At 38.9% G+C, this 17466-nt stretch overlaps 1 protein-coding gene across 3 annotated transcripts; it reads right to left on the reverse strand.

The window, feature by feature from the left end:
• Positions 1-5617: 5617 nt before the first annotated feature.
• LOC116370431 (gastrula zinc finger protein XlCGF7.1-like) lies at positions 5618-7806 on the reverse strand. Of its 3 annotated transcripts, none has more exons than XM_031819755.1 (3): positions 7366-7806; positions 7162-7295; positions 5618-6358 (listed from the first exon to the last, which is right to left on the reverse strand). In XM_031819755.1, the coding sequence occupies exons 1-3, from the start codon at positions 7496-7498 to the stop codon at positions 6236-6238; spliced, it is 390 nt and encodes a 129-aa protein (XP_031675615.1). In that variant the 5' UTR covers positions 7499-7806; the 3' UTR covers positions 5618-6235. The 3 variants fall into 3 exon arrangements, with proteins under 3 accessions (XP_031675615.1, XP_031675613.1, XP_031675614.1); XM_031819753.1 differs by having other exon boundaries at positions 7170-7295; positions 7366-7797; XM_031819754.1 differs by lacking the exon at positions 7162-7295 and having other exon boundaries at positions 7366-7794.
• Positions 7807-17466: the final 9660 nt, after the last annotated feature.

Genomic DNA, 17466 nt, shown 5'->3' on the forward strand with positions numbered 1-17466 from the left:
AGGATCAGACTGTATAGGCTAATGTACATGTATATAGTGTGTAGTATTGGGGCAGCAGCCTAGTGGTTAGAATGTTATGTAAGGGTCAGACTATATAGGCTATATTACATGTATATAGTGTATTATTGGGGCAGCAGCCTAGTGGTTAGAATGTTATGTAAGGATCAGACTGTATAGGCTATATTACATGTATATAGTGTATTATTGGGGCAGCAGCCTAGTGGTTAGAATGTTATGTCAGGATCAGACTGTATAGGCTATATTACATGTATATAGTGTATTATTGGGGGCAGCAGGGTAGTGGTTAGAATGTTATGTAAGGATCAGACTGTATAGGCTATATTACATGTATATAGTGTATTATTGGGGCAGCAGCCTAGTGGTTAGAATGTTATGTAAGGATCAGACTGTATAGGCTATATTTCATGTATAATAGTGTATTATTGGGGCAGCAGCCTAGTGGTTAGAATGTTATGTAAGGGTCAGACTGTATAGGCTATATTACATGTATATAGTGTAGTATTGGGGCAGCAGCCTAGTGGTTAGAATGTTATGTAAGGATCAGACTGTATAGGCTATATTACATGTATATAGTGTATTATTGGGGCAGCAGCCTAGTGGTTAGAATGTTATGTAAGGATCAGACTGTATAGGCTATATTACATGTATATAGTGTATTATTGGGGCAGCAGCCTAGTGGTTAGAATGTTATGTAAGGATCAGACTGTATAGGCTATATTACATGTATATAGTGTATTATTGGGGCAGCAGCCTAGTGGTTAGAATGTTATGTAAGGGTCAGACTGTATAGGCTATATTACATGTATATAGTGTATTATTGGGGCAGCAGCCTAGTGGTTATAATGTTATGTAAGGATCAGACTGTATAGGCTATATTACATGTATATAGTGTATTATTGGGGCAGCAGCCTAGTGGTTATAATGTTATGTAAGGGTCAGACTGTATAGGCTATATTACATGTATATAGTGTATTATTGGGTAGCAGCCTAGTGGTTAGAATGTTATGTAAGGATCAGACTGTATAGGCTATATTACATGTATATAGTGTACAGTGGGGCAAAAAAGTATTTAGTCAGCCACCAATTGTGCAAGTTCTCCCACTTAAAAAGATGAGAGAGGCCTGTAATTTTCATCATAGGTACACTTCAACTATGACAGACAAAATGAGAAAAAAATCCAGAAAATCACATTGTAGGATTTTTAATGAATTTATTTGCAAATTATGGTGGAAAATAAGTATTAAGTAATAAGTAATAAGTATCACTGGTTAGCGGACAAATCAGGTTGTTGGTGCTGTTGAAACAACCACAACAAAAAAAACACATGGAAATGGGAGATATATTTCACCTCCCTGGTTAGAGGACAACCTGCAGAAGACAGACAGCTACATTTTGGAGAGATGCATTTACATTTAGAGGTCGTTAAACAAGGAACGCAACACTTATTTTTCATCACTCATCGATATCATGTTGAAATCATTTGTGAGAGTCTGGAGATGAGTTTGTCCTGTTAAAACTAACAGCTCAAAAACCACATGGAATCTGAATCTATCATGAAACAATTCCATCATTAATGTATTTTCTGATGTTTGATCAGAGATCTTTTATCAGAGTATCTCTTGTCACATTGACCACAGCTATGAGGTTTCTCTCCTGTGTGTGTTCTCTGGTGTACAATCAGATGACTAGATGACTGATACCAGGTTGCTTGACTGAGTAAAATTCTTCCCACATTGATAACAGCTGTAATGTTTCTCTCCTGTGTGTTTTCTCTGGTGTGATAACAGGCTGCTTGACTGAGTAAAACTCTTCCCACATTGATCACAGCTATAAGGTTTCTCTCCTGTGTGAATTATCATGTGTACTTTTATTGAATTTGATCTTAAGTAACTCTTCCCACAGTCAGAGCAGCAGTGAGATTTCTTCCCTGCTGGTCTCCACTGGTGTTTCTTGAGGTGTTCTGATCTGGAGAGACTCTTCTCTGCCTCGTCAGCTTCATGATGTTGTTGAGGCTCCCCAGAGGATCCACGATAGTCACGTCTCTCTCCTGTGTGAACAACAAAGTCAGACAGATGGTTAAAGGCCCACAACAGCAGAAATCCACTGTAAAAGGTGATGCCAACAGCGTAGCCATGATGTTGTACAACAATTGACGTCTGTAATGAATGTTAAAATGATTTGATAATTGTCTTAAGACAGTCAAGTGAGCAACAATAGTCATATTTTGTCTTGTTTTCACATAGTAGTAACATCGATGATTGTAGGCTAGAAATAAGTTATTACAGTTGCTGAACCCCTAAGCAGTGTGCCAGGCAACCTTTGGTCACCAATATAGGCCCCTTTCTGTGTTTGCCTAAAATAGGCGCTCGATGGCAATGCACACGCAATTTGGTTGCAGAAACTCCTCCATGCTAATGTGGAAACCGCTAGTCATACCAATACCATAAAAACAACATAGACCTACTGTAGGACCCATAACTTTCACCTAACAACAACATAGACCTACTGTAGGACCCATAACTTCACCTAACAACAACATAGACCTACTGTAGGACCCATAACGTCACCTAACAACAACATAGACCTACTGTAGGACCCATAACTTCACCTAACAACAACATAGACCTACTGTAGGACCCATAACGTCACCTAACAACAACATAGACCTACTGTAGGACCCATAACTTCACCTAACAACAACATAGACCTACTGTAGGACCCATAACGTCACCTAACAACAACATAGACCTACTGTAGGACCCATAACTTCACCTAACAACAACATAGACCTACTGTAGGACCCATAACTTCACCTAACAACAACATAGACCTACTGTAGGAACCATAACTTCACCTAACAACAACATAGACCTACTGTAGGACCCATAACTTCACCTAACAACAACATAGACCTACTGTAGGACCCATAACGTCACCTAACAACAACATAGACCTACTGTAGGACCCATAACTTCACCTAACAACAACATAGACCTACTGTAGGACCCATAACGTCACCTAACAACAACATAGACCTACTGTAGGACCCATAACTTCACCTAACAATAACATATACCTACTGTAGGACACATAACTTCACCTAACAACAACATAGACCTACTGTAGGACCCATAACTTCACCTAACAACAACATAGACCTACTGTAGGACCCATAACTTCACCTAACAACAACATAGACCTACTGTAGGTTCCATAACTTCACCTAACAATAACATAGACCTAGGACTATAAATAATGTAATATTTCATGTGAAACATGGAAACTAAAATGTCTTTGTCATGACATTTCATAACCTGATCACCAGATAATTGTGTGAATAATCCCACTAGGCTCCTCTGTAATGTGTTGTCATTCTAAATGTCCTGAATGAAGGAAAATAGCTCTCTGTGTTGTACAATAGCCTATCCATTAAGAAACAGTTCTCTACACAAACAGAGTAACGAGACGCTACTGTAAATCAAGCAGACAGTAACATTATAAACGTATTCATAGTGTAGTGAATTCAGGGGGAAGTCCTGAGCTGAACTCAAACCTGGTCCAGTGACTGTCAAGCCAAATCTTTAGAAATGTTACGCCAAGATGTCTGAACTTCTTGATGAGGTCGCTAGGTTTTGGGTTGAGGTTGCTACAATAGCTTTCTCTATGAATGTGAGAGTGGTTACATTTCTCCAGCCCCCATCCCTCAGCTGTTTACCAAACCAAGTCTCAGGGCAGCCATTTTGTTGCTGTTTAAATCCTAGGTTGTCCCTTTTAAAAAGCCAAATCAATCGTTCTGATGGGGTACAACAGGTGGTTGTGTTATATTCTTCAAGAATCAATGGCTATAAATAATATAAATGTGGCAATTACATATTTCCCTTTAACACCACACATCAGTTCAACAACTGCAGAGTTTGTGCCTCTGTTTTTAAGACAGTACTTACTAGTGTTAATCACGGCCCGGTTTCTCAAAACCATCTTACGGCTGAGTTCACCGTCAGAACCATAGGATGCGTTAAGATGCGTTGGGGAAAGCGGGCCCAGATATCCAGTTTCCTCTTCTTCCTCCTCCTCCTCCTTTATCGATGTGACAGTCATCTCCCCTCCCCCTCTTTCACTCCATAAACTGCATCCTCCTCTCTCTCCGCTTCCTCTTCTTTTACTGTAACATCCTCCTCCTCTTTCACTCTGAACGAGTCTTCCTTTTCTTTCACTGAAACGTCTTTCTCTTCTTCTTTCACGGTAACAGCCTCACCCTCTACTTGTTTTTGTATTGTAACATCCTTCTCTTCCTCCTCCTCTTTCAGGAGAGCTTCTTTCTCCGTCCAGAAGACCTCCTCTTCTTTAGCAGGAGGAGAGCAGCTTAGTGAACTCATGGTCGGAGATGTTCGCTAGCTAGCAATAGCCACTAGCCTAGTTCTAAGCTAATTTAGCAAACCAGCTAGCTGACAAACAACGTAATTATATAATTAAATGGGCCAACACGTACATACGACAGAAGTGTGTTTAATACACAGCGACTAATATACACCAAAACAGTGTAAAGAGAGTGAATGTTGTAGCTATGTTTGCTAGAAAGCTACCGAGGTGTCTAACTGTTGTTGTTGAAGGAGCGTCCCGTCCACTAGATTATACGTCACACTGGCAGCGTCGCCTGAACCTAAAAGACGCACATCGCCATCTGCTGACTGGAGGGGCAACGCAGTTGAGGAACCAAAAGTTTATTTTTCATTAATTTCATGAAAGTTGATTATTATACATTAAAGTAGCAACGATTAAATTGTCAACATTTATTTCAATGGACAATTCTATGAACTGTTCTGTGAAATGTGTTGGCTAGAGATGAATTGCAGGAGCTTGCAGGGATTTGTAGGCTTGCATGTTGTCTACTTTGATGCTAATTAGCATTTTCAAATCCGAGAGTAGAGGGAGACATCCCCATTAGTTCCTGCCAAGGCAGCATCTACTCTTCCTGGGGTTTATTATAGATCCCCATTAGTTCCTGCCAAGGCAGCAGCTACTCTTCCTGGGGGTTTATTATGGATCCCCATTAGTTTCTGCCAAGGCAGCAGCTACTCTTCCTGGGGTTTATTATGGATCCCCATTAGTTCCTGCCAAGGCAGCAGCTACTCTTCCTGGGGTTTAATATGGATCCCCATTAGTTCCTGCCAAGGCAGCAGCTACTCTTCCTGGGGGTTTATTATGGATCCCCATTAGTTTCTGCCAAGGCAGCAGCTACTCTTCCTGGGGTTTATTATGGATCCCCATTAGTTCCTGCCAAGGCAGCAGCTACTCTTCCTGGGGTTTAATATGGATCCCCATTAGTTCCTGCCAAGGCAGCAGCTACTCTTCCTGGGGTCCAGCTAAAATAAAGGCATTTGTACCATTTTAAAAACATGACAATAAATTCACAACACACTGTGTCCTCAGTCACCTTGTCCCAGAGAGGTTTACATGGTTATCAAAACATCACACCAGGGTGAGTCTAAACAAAACACAGCCCTGTGGGGAAAATGAATGGAACCATCTCCCTGTTTGACCTCTAGTTGTTATGGATATTATGACTCTACAGAGACACACAGTGGACGTGTCAAAATATGTTCCATTGATAAATCACACTTTATTTAACCTCAATGTCATCTTGTGTTTACATGGCATTGTAGATTGTAGCTGTATATAGGATGTATTCTGGATGTTTTCAGTGTGTTTTTAACCCTTTCAGACAATGGATTAATCACAATTAAAAATAGTGCACTAACATTACACAAAGTGAACTCAAGTCTGACAGCCCAAACAAACACACACATTCTCAGTCAAAAACACAAGTCAGAACACAGCCTCTCGATTCTCTCATGTGTTTTCAGGTTCTCTGACTGGGAAAAGGTCTTTCCACAATGAGAGCAGTGGTATGTCTTCTCCTCCTGTGTATTTGTATGTATTCCTTCATGCTCTTTCAGGTACCTTAACCGGGTAAATCTCTCTCCACACTGGGAGCAGCGGTACATCTTCTTACCTGTGTGTGTCCTCTCATGCTTGTTCAGGTTTCCTACCTGGCCAAAACTCTTTCCACAATGGGAACATTGGAAAAGCTTTTCCCCTGTGTGTCCCCTCTCATGCGTTTGCAGGCTCCCTAACTGGGTAAACGACATTCCACATTGGGAACAGTGGTAAGGCTTCTCTCCAGTGTGTATTCTCTTATGTGTTCTCAGGCTCCCTAACTGAGTAAAACTCTTTCCACACTGGGAACAGTGATGTCGTCCTGCTGGTTTGGACGTCTCGGGGTCTGGTTTCCCTGAAGGACTCTTCCTGCTGTCAGAAGGAGAGTCTGGTCTCTCTCCTGTCAAAGACAAACAGATGATTTAATTAAACAGAGACCTGAATGAAACCTCCACACGATAAAACTTCCTATGATGTTTAATCTAGACTAGATCCCTCAATCACCTAAAGTCACTTTTCACAAGTGTTATTAAAGCCACTACAAAATGCAGGTCTCTGTGTGGTTCTTAGTCAGAGAGGCCTATAGAATGGTCTAGAATGTCATTGTATGTTGTAGCGTTTACACCAGTCCAGCCTACGCTTGACACTCTAGCAATGATTAAGTACTTTATGATAACGCGGAAATTAAATAAACGATTTGGTATCATTTTTATGATGGAAGATTGAATAAGTGTGCTTCAAACGGTTTGCTTGTAATGATTAGTAGCCATCGTCTCGACTACCTGTGCATGAGAGTCCATTCAACTCAGTTTCCCTACCTGAAAAAACGCCATTCCGTAAAGTATATTTGCGCACGCAAATTCAGGAAGAAACTGAAGAGCAGATGGCCTGACCGCGTTTTGCGACTGTCGGCTCACTTGACCGCAGACAACGGTGGGCTGGAAATCGCCTCCAGTTTAGTACAGTGGAATTGCAGTATTGAATGAAGGCAAGTCCATTCCGTGAGACATTTAAGTTGTGATTTTGGTTGCAAATCCATTGTTAAAGTTTTGTTGTTGGGCAGCTTCTTGATGCTATTCACATCTTACAGTGTAGCTTTATCAATTCCTACATTAAAAAACGGCATTTAAGCTCAGAACTAGAGTAGAATGCCGTTTTAAAACCACGTATCAGTTCAACAACTATTTTCAAGACAGGACTTACTGGTGTTCTCAGATCTTCTGTCTCCTCCTCTTCTTCCCTCTCCTCCTCCTTCAATATGACAGTTATCTCTCCTTCATTCACTCCAAAAAAAGTATAATCGTTTTCTTCCTCTTCTTTCTGTGTAACAGCCTCACCCTCTACTTCTTCGTTTACTGTGACATCCTCCTCTTCATTCTTCCTCTTCTTTCTGTGTAACAGCCTCACCCTCTACTTCTTCGTTTACTGTGACATCCTCCTCTTCATTCTCCTCTTTCACGACAACGTTCAGCCAAATACCTTCTTTCTCCTTCCAGCAGACCTCTTTTTTAGCAGGAGGGCAGCAGCTTGCTGAGCTCATGGTCGGGGATGTTAGCCAGCTAACCTAGCTAGTTAGCGACTAGCCTAGTGATAGGCTCATTTATCAAGCCAGCTACCGTTACCTGACTAAACGGATATATGACATGAAATGGGGAAACTAGTTAAAAGACAGAATTATGTTCCAAAAACAGAAGTAAATATAGACCGAAGCAGTCTGAACAGCTTGAACGTTTCCGCTAGGAAGCTACCGAGGTGGCTGACGAGATGTTGTTGAAGAAGCGTCCCGTCCACTACATTATACGTCACTCTGATAGCATCGCCTGAAAAACGCATATCGCCATCTGTTGACTGGAGTGGTTAACGCAGATAAATGTTTATTTTATTTCCAGACAAAAAGTGCATTTTTACATTTCTTTCATTAAATAATAATATAATAGTCAGACAACTGCAGATTTGTAATAAGTATGAATTTAAAACCTACTTCTACATTCTACCAACCCAGCAGATGTTTCTACTACAGGGAATATTAACCAATGAGGTGGGTCTTTACACATTCTACCAACCCAACAGATGTTTCTACTACAGGGAATATTAACCAATGAGGTGGGTCTTTCCACATTCTACCAACCCAACAGATGTTTCTACTACAGGGAATATTAACCAATGAGGTGGGTCTTTACACATTCTACCAACCCAACAGATGTTTGTACTACAGGGAATATTAACCAATGAGGTGGGTCTTTCCACATTCTACCAACACAACAGATGTTTCTACTATGAACACTTTCAGGTTCATTGAAGTTAAATTCCCAAAAAGCCTAAACAGGTTTGGTCCTTATCAGGTATTGGAGCGTTGAAAGATGATGCACAACAACGGTTTCTTCCACGAAACCACGACTTCAATAACCACCGCGGTCAATATAACTGTAAAGTTATTCTCCATCGAAACGACTACCGCCACAATCAACCTGTTCGCAATACATGGGTATTGGATCTGACCTCATTGATCTGTCAGTAAGCTATGTTTACATGGGTATTGGGATCTGACCTCATTTATCTATCAGTAAGCTATGTTTACATGGGTATTGGGATCTAACCTCATTGATCTATCAGTAAGCTATGTTTACATGGGTATTGGGATCTGACCTCGTTGATCTATCAGTAAGCTATGTTTAGCTATGTTTACATGGGTATTGGGATCTCAGCTATAGTCTAATCCAGCAAAGGAGTCCTACCAGCTAGCAGTGTAACGAACCTTGTAGGAAAGTACTACGTGGCTCTGGTGGAAGATCAGACCTCACCACCATTTGACTGATGTTGGGGGCGTGTCTGAAGACTCCCCGTGGGATTCTTTAAAACCTCTTAAAGAGGCTGCGAATTTTTGCAGCTTTTTGTTAAAAATCGCGCAAAATTTCAACGTCCTGCTACTCATGCCAGGAATATAGTATATGCATATGATTAGTATGTGTGGATAGAAAACACTCTGAAGTCTCTAAAACTGGTTACATCATGGCTGTGACTATAACAGAACGTGTGTAGGAGGCAAAATCCCAAGGAAAACTGTTCACAAAAAAACACACAAAAAATATCCCTCCGCCAGTCTCTGTATTGTCTATGGCAAGGGAAAATAGATAGCGTCCAGTTTACAATGCCTACAGCTTCCACACGATGTCGCCAGTACTGGCGATTGAGTTGAAGTTTATCCTTGGTGAGATGAGGAATAGGCACTTCCTGTCTTCGGGTACAATTGTGGCTGGTATTGGAGTGGCCATCACAAAGCCCTGACCTCAATCGTATAGAAAATGTGTGGGCAGAACTGAGAAGGCGTGTGCGAGCAAGGAGGCCTACAAACCTGACTCAGTTACACCAGCTCTGTCAGGAGGAATGGGCCAAAATTCACCCAACTTATTGTGGGGAGCTTGTGGAAGGCTACCCGAAACGTTTGACCCAAGTTAAACAATTTAAAGGCAATGCTACCAAATACTAATTGAGTGTATGTAAACTTCTGACCCACTGGGAATTTGATGAAATTAAAGCTGAAATAAATAATTCTCTCTACCATTATTTTGACATTTCACATTCTTAAAATAAAGTGGTGATTCTAACTGACCCAAGACAGGGACTTTTTACTAGGATTAAATGCCAGGAATTGTGATGAGATTAAATGTATTTGGCTAAGGTGTATGTAAACTTTGGACTTCAACTGTAGGTACCGTTACTGTGTTAAAAACAGGGGCAGTTGTAGGACTGATGTGTGTGGTGTTAAAGGGGAAATCTGACATTTGTTTCTAAACATTGGAGTAAAAAAATAATGACAACTTTGTTATTGTTTCAACTGCAGATTGGTTGTTTGTTGTGTGGCTTTTTTAAAGGGGCAACCTGGGTTTTAAACAGAAACAAAATGGCAGCCCAGAGACCTGAGCTGTGTTGGAATACTCATACTAACTGTACTATTTGTGACGTACATTGAGTTTGTAGTTTGCTTATTGGTCGTAGTATGATATAGTTGGTTTAGCCAAAAGTTCCCTGGCAAGCATTTCTAAACTTCTTTGATATAGGGGGCGCTCTTTTAATTTTTGGATAAAAAAACGTTCCCGTTTTAAGCACGATATTTTGTCAGGAAAAGACGCTCGACTATGCATATAATTGACAGCTTTGGAAAGAAAACACTCTGACGTTTCCAAATCTGCAAAGATATTGTCTGTGAGTGCCACAGAACTCATGCTACAGGCGAAACCAAGATGAAATTTCAAACAGGAAGTACCCCCAGATTTTGAAGGCGCTGTGTTTCAATGAGTCCTTATATGGCTGTGTATGGGTCACGAATGAGCTTAGACTTTCTGTCGTTTCCCCATAGTGTCGACAGCATTGTGACGTATTTGTAGGCATATCATTGGAAGATTGACCATAAGAGACTACATTTACCAGGTGGCCGCTTGGTGTCCTCCGTCGCAATTATTGCGTAATCTCCAGCTGCATGTATTTTTCTGTTTGCTTCCGAGGAGAAACCCAACTGCCACAAATGATTTATCATCGAATAGATATGTGAAAAACACCTTGAGGATTGATTCTAAACAACGTTAGCCATGTTTCTGTCGATATTATGGAGTTAATTTGGAAAAAAGTTTGGCGTTGTAATGACTGAATTTTCAGGGTTTTTTCTTAGCCAAACGTGATGAACAAAACGGAGCGATTTCTCCTACACAAATAATATTTTGGGAAAAACGGAACATTTGCTATATAACTGAGAGTCTCCTCATTGAAAACATCTGAAGTTCTTCAAAGGTAAATGATTTTATTTGAATGCTTTTCTTGTTTTTGTGAAAATGTTGCCTGCTGAATGCTAGGCTTAATGCTATGCTAGCTATCAATACTCTTACACAAATGCTTGTGTAGCTTTGGTTGAAAAGCATATTTAGAAAATCTGAGATGACAGTGTTGTTAACAAAAGGCTAAGCTTGTGAGTCAATATATTTCTTTCATTTCATTTGCGATTTTCATGAATAGTTAACGTTGCGTTATGGTAATGAGCTTGAGGCTATGATTACGCTCACGGATACGGGTTTAAAATAATGCCAGCTTTGTTCTTGTTTCAACTGCAGATTGGTTGTTTGTTGTGTGGCTTTTTTAAAGGGGCAACCTGGGTTTTAAACAGAAACAAAATGGCAGCCCAGAGACCTGAGCTGTGTTGGAATACTCATACTAACTGTACTATTTGTGACGTACATTGAGTTTGTAGTTTGCTTATTGGTCGTAGTATGATATAGTTGGTTTAGCCAAAGGTTCCCTGGTATGCAAGCAAGCATTTCTTAACTTTTTTTCACTTTTATGGGGTATTGTGATGTCATTATGGGGTACTGTGATGTCATTATGGGGTACTGTGATGTCATTATGGGGTATTGTGATGTCATTATGGGGTATTGTCTGAAGATAGATCATTTAAAAAAAATGTCATCCATTTTAGAATAGTAGCCAAAGAACATTTTACTGGTTGAAGTTGTTTTTAAATATAAAGTAGTACATTTTCGACAAAAACATAAACGTTATATTAATCAGGACATTCAAATGAACCTTACAATTATAATCCAAAGTAGTGTGAAAAGCACTCATAAGCAACCTGTAAATGGAGGCTATATCTGCTGTCAGCCTATGAGAAGTCCCCTGAGTTTTCCCCCACGGTGGTGAACTAGTGAATAGACACAGAGATTAATGTGAGGTTCCTTCAGTAGCATCCTGATCTTACACTGATAGTGTGTTGTCATATTCAGCATACATTGTGGAAAAACTACAATCTCTGCTCACCTTTTTGCTCCAGGCAGATATACAACATCCATAACTAGGGGTTTCTGCATTAGAAGGGAGGGGCTTCTGCATTAGAAGGGAGGGGTTTCTGCATTAGAAGGGAGGGGTTTCTGCATTAGAAGGGAGGGGTTTCTGCATTAGAAGGGAGGGGTTTCTGCATTAGAAGGGAGGGGTTTCTGCATTAGAAGGGAGGTGTTTCTGCATTAGAATGGAGGTGTTTCTGCATTAGAATGGAGGGGTTTCTGCATTAGAATGGAGGGGTTTCTGCATTAGAATGGAGGGGTTTCTGAATTAGAAGGGAGGGGTTTCTGCATTAGAAGGGAGGGGTTTCTGCATTTAGAAGGGAGGGGTTTCTGCATTAGAAGGGAGGGGTTTCTGCATCCAAATTGCATGTGCATCGCCCTTGTTGCAATTTTAGCAAACACAGAAAGGGGCCTATATAGAAGACCAAAAGTCATCTGGCACACTGCTTAGGATGTCAACAACTTTTACTTTTTTCTTGCCTAAAATCATTGATGTTACTACTAATGTGAAAACAAGACTAAATATGACTATTGTTGCTCACTTGACTGTCTTAAGACAATTGTCAAGTAATTTCAACATTCATTACAGACATCAATTGTTGTACAACATCATGGCTACGCTGTTGGCATCACCTTTTACAGTGAATTCCTGCTGTTGTGGGCCTTTAACCATCTGTCTGACTTGTTGTTTACACAGGACAGAGACGTGACTATCGTGGATCCTCTGGGGAGCCTCAACATCATGATGCTAACGAGGCAGAGAAGAGTCCCTCCAGTTTATATCACCTCAAGAAACACCAGCAGAGACCCACAGGGAATACATCTCATTGCTTCTCAGACTGTGGGAAAGGTTGCAAATCTTCATCAGAACTTAAAATCCACCAGCGAGTACACACAGGAGAGAAATCTCACCACTGTTTTGATTGTGGGAAGAGTTACTTAAGATCAGAATAACTAAAAGTACACATGAGAATTTACATACATACATCTGAAAGCAACACAAGGGAGAGAAACCTTACCACTGCTCTGACTGCGGAAAGAGTTTTGTTAGTTCAACAGATTTAAAATCGCACCACAAAATACACACAGTAGAGAAACCTTATAACTGTACTCAATGTGGGAAGAGGTTTAATCACTCAAGATGGCTAATAGTACATCTGAGAGCACACACAGGGGTGAAACCTTATAGCTGTGATCAATGTGGGAAGAGTTTTGTTACATCTAGCCATCTGACTATACACCAGAGAACACACACAGAAGAGAACTCTTACAGCTGTAGTCAATGTGGGAAGAGTTTTATTCAGTCAAGTAGCCTGATATCACACCAGAAACACACACAGGAGAGAAATCTCATAGCTGTGATCAATGTTACAAGAGATACTCTGATAAAAGATATCAGATCAAACATCAGAAAATACATACATGAAGTAGTTGTTTCATGATATCAATGAAATGTCACAATGTAGAATGTTTAAACATTGTAGTAGGAGTATTTTAATGATGTCACAATGTAGAATGTTTAAACATTGTAGTTGGAGAACAAAGGATTTGAATTTGTTAAAAGTCCATATTGATACAGAAACACTAAACCATGATTTAGATTGATTAAGAACAAGTTGATTGACAAAGTCATGAAAAATGGAATAAACCACATTTTGGCTGTGATAAAAGATATGCCTCTGGGGTCAAAATGATCCATGTCAGAACTATGGTTCAATGTAAATATGTAGTGGATCTAAAGTTTGTTTTAAATTCTGACTCATTAAAAACGAATCAATCAACACATGCTTTTCTTTGAACGACTTAATATGATAATCAACTTTAATGAAATAAATGAAAAATAAACTGTTGGTTCCTCAACTGTGTTTCCCCTCCAGTCAGCAGATGACGATGTGTCTTTTTATTTTATTTTATATATTTATTTTTTGATTCAAAATACAGACCAACAATTTACATTGTTACATCATATAAAACAGAACCAGTATCAACTAGAAAATACTAAAACACACAAAATATCAATGAAGAAATAAAAAATTACCTATTTTAGTGAAATTGTTATCATTCTGAAAAAATCTATAATGATTCAGGAAAATGTTTTTCTTGTTGTTATTCACTAAGGTTTTAATAACATATTTAAATTCAATCAGAAACATTTGGAATTTTGGTTTAGAATTTTGGAACTTTTGTTTGTTTACAAAGTATTTGGCAACAGGAATAAAAACATTCCCAATCATTTCAGTGGTTTTGTCATTGCAATAGTAACATATTATATCCTTCATGTTAAACATGGTCTTGTTATCATTGCAATAGTAACATATTATATCCTTCATGTTAAACATGGTCTTGTTATCATTGCAATAGTAACATATTATATCCTTCATGTTAAACATGGTCTTGTTATCATTGCAATAGTAACATATTATATCCTTCATGTTAAACATGGTCTTGTTATCATTGCAATAGTAACATATTATATCCTTCATGTTAAACATGGTCTTGTTATCATTGCAATAGTAACATATTATATCCTTCATGTTAAACATGGTCTTGTTATCATTGCAATAGTAACATATTATATCCTTCATGTTAAACATGGTCTTGTTATCATTGCAATAGTAACATATTATATCCTTCATGTTAAACATGGTCTTGTTATCATTGCAATAGTAACATATTATATCCTTCATGTTAAACATGGTCTTGTTATCATTGCAATAGTAACATATTATATCCTTCATGTTAAACATGGTCTTGTTATCATTGCAATAGTAACATATTATCTCCTTCATGTTAAACATGGTCTTGTTATCATTGCAATAGTAACATATTATATCCTTCATGTTAAACATGGTCTTGTTATCATTGCAATAGTAACATATTATATCCCTCATGTTAAACATGGTCTTGTTATCATTGCAATAGTAACATATTATATCCTTCATGTAAAACATGGGCAGTGTTCATAATGGTAAATAAGTATCTTACAAGGTTTTCCCAAAATTCTGACACAAATGTACATCAAAGAACAAGTGGGACAGATTCTCACCTTTTTCACAGAAAACACAGATATCATCAACAGCCACACATGTGGACATCATAGAATTACATGGATATATCTGATGTAACATGTTAAAGTGCCCTTCCTTAACCTTGTTTGTTATACAGTATTTGTAAGGCCTTAACCAGGCATGTTTCCAGACAAGGTCAGGAATAAGAAGCAGGTTCCACAAACACTTTCCTCTCGGTGGAAGTTGGTTTTGTGAACGGAGAATTTGTCTTATATATTTATTACAACAAGATCTCTCAAGTAAACCCACACCTTCCAATCTGAGTTCTGGATCAACTTTGTGATCATTACCAAAGATAAGATGAGTTTTCATTAGTGTAGTTAGACCCCTGGGAACGGCTCTGAGTTCTGGATAAACTTTGTGATCCTTAACAAAGATAAGATGGGTTTTCATTAGTGTAGTTAGACCCCTGGGAACGGCTCTGACCACAGAAATAAACTCTCTGAAAGGTATTGGAAACTCTTTCAATGTTATAAATTGTTCATATGTGAGAATATTACCTCTGTTGTCAAAAATATCAAGGACAAAGTCGTTATTCCTCTCAGCTGGGGTAGAACAATGACTGATTCCTTACAGTCATGTCTGAATTATTCCACAAAAGAGCTTTATGTGGGGAAAAATTATGCAGGAAACATATTTTCCAGGCCATAGGGAGGCTGCGAATTCTTTCAGCTTTTTGTTAAAAATCGCGCAAAATTTCAACGTCCTGCTACTCATGCCAGGAATATAGTATATGCATATGATGTGGATAGAAGACACTCTGAAGTCTCTAAAACTGGTTAAATCATGTCTGTGGCTATAACAGAACGTGTTTAGGAGGCAAAATCCCAAGGAAAACTGTTCACAAAAAACACAAAACAATATCCCTCCGCCAGTCTCTGTATTGTCTACGGCAAGGGAAAATAGATAGCGTCCAGTTTACAATGCCTACAGCTTCCACACGATGTCGCCAGTACTGGCAATTCAGTTGTAGTTTATCCTTGGTGGGATGAGAAATAGGCACTTCCTGTCTTCGGGTCCACCGAAGGAAGTTATGAAAGGGAGAATATGGATGATGATTTCAAGACTTGCTGCTATCGAATACAGATCGCCCCGTGATCAATTTGATCGATTATTAACGTTTACTAATACCTAAAGTTGGTTTTACAAAAGTAGTTTGAAGTGTTTTGTCAAAGTTTATAGGCAACTTTTTTCATTTAAAAAATGACGTTGCGTTTTGGAAAGGTGCTTTTTCCTGGATCAGACGGGCTTCATAAATGGACATTTTGGGTATACATGGACGGATTTAATCGAAAAAAAGACCCAATTGTGATGTTTATGGGACATATAGGAGTGCCAACAAAGAAGCACGTCAAAGGTAATGAATGTTTCATATTTTATTTCTGCGTTTTGTGTAGCGCCGGCTACGCTAATTATTCTGTTTACGTCCCCTTTGGGTATTTTGGGGATTGCTATCAGATAATAGCTTCTCATGCTTTCGCCGAAAAGCATTTTACAAATCTGACATGTTGGCTAGATTCACAACGAGTGTAGCTTTAATTGAGTACCCTGCATGTGTGTTTTAATGAAAGTTTGAGTTGTATCGAGTACTATTAGTTGTCACCCTGAAATTTCCACTGATTTTGATCCCTGTACAGGGACAGCAGCCGTAAAAGGTTTTAAAGCTTATTGGTGAAACCTAGCCAATTTAGCGGGTAATCTTTCAGGAATATAATTACATTTCAGTAAAAATTGAAGACCTCCCAACTTATGAAACACATTATTTGGAATGAAATACCATATTGAATCAGTATTGATCAAACATCTTTTCAACCAGTTGATCTTGAAAGTGTTATTTATGTCACAAAGTCCAACACTTCCAGACCTCCTTCAGCTCTTTTATTAGAGGACTGACTCTTTTAGTTTGTGAGATTTATTTTTCCAGATGAAGTCAAGAAAGGTCTTGTTGATCTCTTTACAAGTAGCAGGATTTACACATAAAGATAATGAGGGGTACACAAAACCAGACAGTCCCTCTGCCTTGGACAGAAGTACTCTCCCAAGTATAGAAACATCTCTTTGGAGACAATTATTACATATATTTTTGGTAAAAACACACATTCTTAATTTTAGGAGAGAAATTCATATGTTGTCTGACTAAGTGGTTTTTTGACAGATGTATTCCTAAATATTTAACACAGACCTTTACAGGAATATTTTCTATTTCTTTATCATCAGAGTCAAATAAACATAAGATTTCTGTACTATATAAACACTGCTAATCCAACAATAGTGCTAGGTGTCTGTACTATATAAACACTGCTAATCCAACAATAGTGCTAGGTGCCTGTACTATATAAACACTGCTAATCCAACAATAGTGCTAGGTGCCTGTACTTGGTCTACTATTATCCTACGGAACAGTACAGCTTGGGTTGGTCTACTATTATCCTACTGAACAGTACAGTTTGGGTTGGTCTACTATTATCCTACTGAACAGTACAACTTGGGTTGGTCTACTATTATCCTACTGAACAGTACAGCTTGGGTTGGTCTACTATTATCCTACTGAACAGTACAGCTTGGGTTGGTCTACTATTATCCTACTGAACAGTACAGCTTGGGTTGGTCTACTA

This window comes from Oncorhynchus kisutch, unplaced genomic scaffold (genome assembly GCF_002021735.2).
Source record: "Oncorhynchus kisutch isolate 150728-3 unplaced genomic scaffold, Okis_V2 scaffold2540, whole genome shotgun sequence".
NCBI classification, from domain to species: Eukaryota; Metazoa; Chordata; class Actinopteri; order Salmoniformes; family Salmonidae; genus Oncorhynchus; species Oncorhynchus kisutch.

Excerpts from the sequence above, each read along its gene's own strand:
- LOC116370431 (XM_031819753.1), bottom strand. The coding sequence starts at position 7,498 with ATGAGCTCAGCAAGCTGCTGCCCTCCTGCTAAAAAAGAGGTCTGCTGG. Across the intron at positions 7,296-7,365 it reads AGTAAACGAAGAAGTAGAGG|GTGAGGCTGTTACACAGAAA; the intron begins GTGAGGCTGTTA and ends AAGAAGTAGAGG. Across the intron at positions 6,359-7,169 it reads GGAGGAGACAGAAGATCTGA|GAGAGAGACCAGACTCTCCT; the intron begins GAACACCAGTAA and ends TGTCTTTGACAG.